This window comes from Salminus brasiliensis, chromosome 14 (genome assembly GCF_030463535.1).
Source record: "Salminus brasiliensis chromosome 14, fSalBra1.hap2, whole genome shotgun sequence".
NCBI classification, from domain to species: Eukaryota; Metazoa; Chordata; class Actinopteri; order Characiformes; family Bryconidae; genus Salminus; species Salminus brasiliensis.
Genome location: NC_132891.1, coordinates 34,545,506 through 34,551,505, shown reverse-complemented (window position 1 = coordinate 34,551,505; position 6,000 = coordinate 34,545,506). Strand labels below are relative to the sequence as shown.

General features: G+C 45.4%; 1 protein-coding gene across 1 annotated transcript in view; it reads left to right on the top strand.

Moving 5' to 3' along the window:
• Nucleotides 1-627: 627 nt before the first annotated feature.
• The window catches only part of ctnnbl1 (catenin, beta like 1), a 48,854-nt gene continuing 43,481 nt past the window's right edge, over nucleotides 628-6,000 (top strand). Inside the window, exons 1-5 of the mRNA XM_072696671.1 lie at nucleotides 628-744; nucleotides 1,654-1,836; nucleotides 2,597-2,703; nucleotides 4,395-4,539; nucleotides 5,410-5,502. Coding sequence (XP_072552772.1) covers nucleotides 715-744; nucleotides 1,654-1,836; nucleotides 2,597-2,703; nucleotides 4,395-4,539; nucleotides 5,410-5,502 — 558 coding nt within the window. The 5' untranslated portion in view covers nucleotides 628-714. The remainder of the gene's footprint in view (nucleotides 745-1,653; nucleotides 1,837-2,596; nucleotides 2,704-4,394; nucleotides 4,540-5,409; nucleotides 5,503-6,000) is intronic.

Genomic DNA, 6,000 nt, shown 5'->3' with positions numbered 1-6,000 from the left:
ATGAGTGAGTGAGAAAATGAGTGAGCAATTGAGTGAGCGAGTGAGTGAGCGAGTGAGTGAGTGAGTGAGTGAGTGAGTGAGTGAGTGAGCAAGTGAGTAAACCTGTAAGTGATTGAGCAAGTGAGCAATTAAGTAAGTGAGCAAGTGAACAATTAAGTGAACAGGTATGTGACTGTGGAAGCAAATGAGCAAGTGAGTAAGTGATTGAGTGAGTGAACGAGTGAGTAAGTGATTGAGTGAGTGAACGAGTGAGTAAGTGATTGAGTGAATGAGAGTGAACTAGTGAGTGACTGAGCGAGGGAGTGATATAGGGCTTTTAAAAATAATAATAATTATTATTAACCGTTTATCATTCATAATTACTTAATAAACGAGTTATTATTGTATTATTATACATAATTAATATAAAAATACTATGCAGGGCAGTGGTGGCTCAGCGGTTAGAGCTCTGGGCTAGTGATGACAGGGTTGTGGGTTCGATACCCCGGGCTCGGCAAGCTGCCTGCCACTGTGTGTGTGTGTGTGTGTGTGTGTGTGTGTGTGTGTGTGTGTGTGTGTGTGTTTCTGTTTCTCCGGGTCTGTAGGGGGCGCTGTGGCTAAGCAGCCGCCCCTCATTAGCGACGCCGAGCGAGAAGACAGAAGTTTAGCGGCCAGCGCTCCCAGTTTCCCCCTAAAACACGTTTATTTGAGGGGTAAAGGAGCTCCTGCAGGACTATGGATGTTGGAGAGCTGCTGAATTACCAGGTATTGACGGTTTCGCTCCTTTAGTTCGTTGCTAAATGCTAAAATTGCTAACGGGTTAGCTAGCTAGCCAGCTAGCATCACCCCGGCAACAGCAGCAGCGGGCTCGAGCATGTTAGCGGGCGCTAGCTCACAGGCTAATGCAGCTGCTGTGTTTACACCCCGCTATTAGCTAGTTTCATTATGGTATTATAAAGCTGCTCTAACGCTGGAATAGTGCTGGACTTCATAAGAAGTGTCCCTCCAGAGACCCTCCAGCTGGTGAGTCCCGCTTGTTTTTAGGAGCACCCACCTGGAGAGCCTCCTCAGACAGGAGCAGCCCCTACTAAGGTCACCATGCCCAGCGCCAGGCATCAGCTGGAGGGGTATAAAGCCCCCAGCTCTGCCCTGTGGACGGTGGAACCTGGTTCTCTGGACTGATTAAGCTTCAGCTAATCTTGCTTGACCTCAGTTCTGCCCCCCATGACTCCCATGTCCAACATCTAGACACTCAGGAGTGAAGGTTCTTCCAGTGGTTCTTCCAGTGGTTCTTGAGTTCAGAAGATCCCTCTGAGCTGAGATACTACTGGAGACCACAGTTCTCTACATACACACTCCCCCCAGCACTCTCGGGGGGAAAAAGAGGGTCCTCAGTCTGGGTTTGGAGACAGCGAGCGACTCCCAGGGGAAGTTCGGTGCAGGACCGAAAGAAGCCTGGACGCTCGTCTTCCGTGGATCTTAAAGGATGGCGGGTCGAGCCGAGCCGCACTTGAAGCCGGAAGGCCTCTTGGTACAGATCAGGCTTCAGGAGGGTCTTGGCTTTGTAGGCCGGACTCTGATGTGGGCCGTTGAAGGACACTGACTCTAATGGCGCTGCTACCAGATTCGTTCTGTCTGACTTCACCTATCTCATGTTCTTCTTCTCGTTAACAGCCCGACCGAGGAGCAAAGCGGCCCCGGGAGGAAGATGGCGGCGAGGAATCTCGGGTCAAACACAAGACCTCCGGCAGAGAACCTCCAAGGTACGCAGCAATGGGGGAACCTGACGGTGAAGATTTAGAAGACAAGGAGAGGATCCTGGAGAAGCTCATGGACCAGGATGAGGTGGACCCAGAGGTACTGCTGTCCGGATATCTGGACGCTGCAAATACGAGCTGTTATAGACTAGAAGGTCATTTAAATTTATGCCGCACCAGTTAGCATTGTGAAATTACTCTATATGTCCAAATGTTTGTGGACACTCCTTCTAATGAATGCATTCAGCTACTTCTAAATGTGCAAATGCACACGCACTAGCGTATCTAGTTCCTGTAGAGATGTACTGCCAATAGAATAAGACAAAACATGAACCCACTGGCAACATGTTGCCTAATGCCAGGTGTGGGCTAGAGGGGTCTAACGCCCCCCAGTATTGAGCTGTGGAGCAGTGGAAGAACTGTGTTGGGGATGATGAGGTGGGGTGGTGATCATCATCATCCAACATCCTCACCTCCATAACTCTAGCTCTTGTTGCTGAATGCAATCAAATCCTCACAGCAATGCTCCTCCAAAATCTAGTAGAAAGCCTTGCTCCCTGGACAGTAGAGATAGTTACTCCAACAAAAGCAGGACAAGCCTTGATTTTAGAAGAAACAAGGAATCATCAGGTGTCCCAATACTTTTGTCCACATCCTATATCTCGACTAGACTCGTGTATGTGGTTTCGGACGCTGTATGACTGACACTAGCTTACAGTACACGTCAGATAGGCTGTTTCTCCCGACTTCACCTGGTTGATGAGGACCAGTCGTATGATGCAGTGCTGCAGGTGTGGTTGAGTAGCCCTGTGTGATAATGCCAAGTGCTGAAGGCCAGGACGTCTGTGTTGCTTTAACAGGGAGAGTTGGTGGACGAGGCCATGGTGAAAAAAATGATCCTGACCTTTGAGAAAAGGTCGTACAAAAACCAAGAACTCCGGATTAAATTTCCAGACAACCCAGAAAAGTGAGTTATGTGGATGCACACACACACACGCACACACACACACCCCACCTACCTCGCCTCTGTACATCAGCACACAGTAGATTTAATCCCGATGCATCAGTGTGAAGGTGGTAACTCAGCGGTATTGATTATGAATAATTAGAATTGATCATACAGTGCCTATGAAAAATATTCACCCACTTATATTGCTTTTGTCAAGGGAATCATGGTCAGTGTAATTAGCCTTTTTTGAAAGAATTTACCAAAAAAATAACTTCTCTAACTCTTTAATCTCAATTATGGAGACTAGTGAGGGATGCCACCAAGTAGAGATGGACAATATGACAATATTTTATCATATCGTGATAAATTTTGTTATCGTGATATCAATATGCTATTCTAAGCACATGGAGGAGACTGTTAGTGCTTAATAAACTCTGATCAGCTGCAGGTTTCATTACTAACAGTGTCATTAGACTGAAGGGTTAGTTAAATGAAGAGCAGCAGATGTTGAGTATAAATCACTGGATTCAGTACAGGAGAGGATCTGAACAGTAGTTTATATGATGAAATATGAAATCTTTAAATATCATGATCTAGTATTTTTAGCATATCGCCCAGCCCCATCACCAAGACACCTCGAGCTATTCTGAAGGCATTAAAAGCTTCAGCAGCTGAGATGGGAGAGACTGTTTGCAGGGTTCTTCACCAGTCAGAGCTTTATGGGAGAGTGAGAAATTAGACATTCAAATTTCAGTATTTAATAATACTTCATAGTTATGCAATCACTTATTTTACATGATATGCTTTTATTTCATTCACATTGTTTTGTAGAAAGCCAAATTAAGTTGATCATAATTGTATTTCTAAAAGTAATAAAAGGGGAAAACAAGGCTGAATACATTTGATTGGCACTGTAATTAACTAGAATAGACGTTATTAAGGAATACTCACTTTTTTGTGGCCAATTTAAAATAGTATATATATATTTTTTTGACCTCCCAAGACAGCAGTTTTGTGTGAATAGATCTACGTATATATGTAAATGTAAATGTGTCTACGCTTAATATTAATTTCATTAATAATGTCAAATTATAAAACACAAACAATGCTAATTTTGATACTTAACCTGTCTTTAAATTATATTCAATTAAATATCAGTTAAAGCAGCATTATGCGAGAATTGGCTTTTCTTGCTCCTGGGCTCCCCCTACAGTCGGGAAGTGGAATTTGCAATTTGAGCCACGTGTGCCACATTTTACTAGCCTGAGAGATGAAGAAGTGGCCTCTGAAGGTAAAGAAGCATGTGGGCTGAGGCGGTAGACTGATACTACAGGACTTTACACTAATATGACTCGGGTTAAGCAGCATTCTGTAGTTCTTGCAAGTTCTTGTGAGGTCCGGTTTCCATGTTTTGTTTATGAGCGTATTCAGCTTTATAAATATTGATATAAATATTTGACAAAGAAGCTGTGCTATGTAGTGTCCTGATGTCTCGCTCTAGCTGCAGGCTAACTAAACTGGCCAGCTTGCCACAGGCTAACATGCTAGTCATGCAATACAGTACATCTAAATACAGCTCTATGTGTCCAGATGATGAATTCATGTGTTTTTCTGAAAACCAAAACCATAGTACACTGTAAATTCTATATCTCTGAGAAATGTTGATCTCTATGGACCTTCCTGACATGTGTGTTTGTGGCCATGGGCAGGTTTATGGAGGCAGAGCTGGACCTGAATGACATCATCCAGGAGATGCACGTGATCGCCACCATTCCAGAGCTGTACCACCTGCTGGTGGAGCTGAACGCTGTCCACTCTCTGCTGGGGCTGCTGAGCCACGACAACACTGATATCCTCTCACTCGAACGGTTCAGTAGAATGGAGTGAAACGGAGAACACTACTCAGTTAATGCTGATTTGACTTAGAAGTAATTATCCTGTTCTCTATGCGTTTAACGGCAGACTGGCTCGCAGATCTGTATCGATTTCAGTGCAGGGTTTTACTAATGCCTGTCAAGGTCAGCTACATCACAGCAGTGCTGTGGGATTCATTTGGGCCGGTGTGAATACAGTAATAACACCAGGTGGTCTCGGGACAGTCCCGAGTTCCTCGATTCGACCCGACTACCAGGTGTGAACAGCTCCTGTAGCCGGGTGTAAACCTGGTCTGCTGCCCAGATAATTACTACAGCTCTGAACAGACCCTGAAGGTCCCTCTTCAGACTGGTGAGACTTTGCCTGGGCCGTCACAAAAGTCCAGAAGTTCAGGTAGGCTTGCTTGTGTGCTTTGGATAATCCAGCTGTATCTATCGACCAAAAAGCTCCAGTTTAGCTTCATCTGTCCAGAACGCACTGTCCCAGAGCTCGTGAGGGATCGTCCAGGTGCTGTTTTTTGACGCCTGCAGTTCTTTAAGTGTTATTTTTAGGTTTATATCACTTCCTGGATGGTTTTGCACCACCTTTTCACGCCAGACTATCATTAATTGCATAATTGACGCCTTGCAAGCAGCAAGAAAAGTGCCACGCTTTCACGTCAACTTTTTCTTTTTCTCACTATAAACCCCCTGCGCTATGAAATCCGACTAAATACATTGTGTTCAGATTCAGGAATCTGAGCCAACGCTTTCTCACAGCGGTATTTACCTGAGAAGGTCACCTGACGCAACAGTGGGAGCTCTGTTCCCTGCAGTCTCTGTTGATTCACCTTAACCCGCAGCACATATCGCTATTGCAGTGGTGGACCTGCTGCAGGAGCTCACGGACATAGACACCCTCCATGAGAGCGAGGAAGGAGCTGAGGTCCTCATCGACGCCCTGGTGAGTAGATGCCACTGGACGCTGGTTTATGTCACTGTAGTAAAAACGTAGGCCTCAAGTAAGGGGTCATTCGCCCCCCGAAAACTAAAGATGGGGGGCAGTCTGAACCCCTCTGTCATAGCTAAATTGGCTTTTACTATCATTGCAATGAGGATTTGATTGCGTTCAGCCACAAGAGCATTAGTGACCACCCCACCTTATCCCAAAAGTACTGGACGGAGCTCCACCATCCATCATTCCAGAGAACACAGTTTTTCCACTGCTCCACAGCTCATTGCTGGGGGGCTTTATACCCCTCTTGCCCATGTCTGGCATTAGACACAAGGGGCAATAGGTTCAGCAGGTTTATCTGGCAGTTCTTTCTTACATGATACCCACATTTCCTGATGAACGGACCAATAGAAATGCTTGAAAAGGACTCTGAAAAAAGCCCAACGCCAACCTGTGAGCTAAACAGAAACCTGCAGAATTAGGAGAGGAACACGCTAAATGTCACCC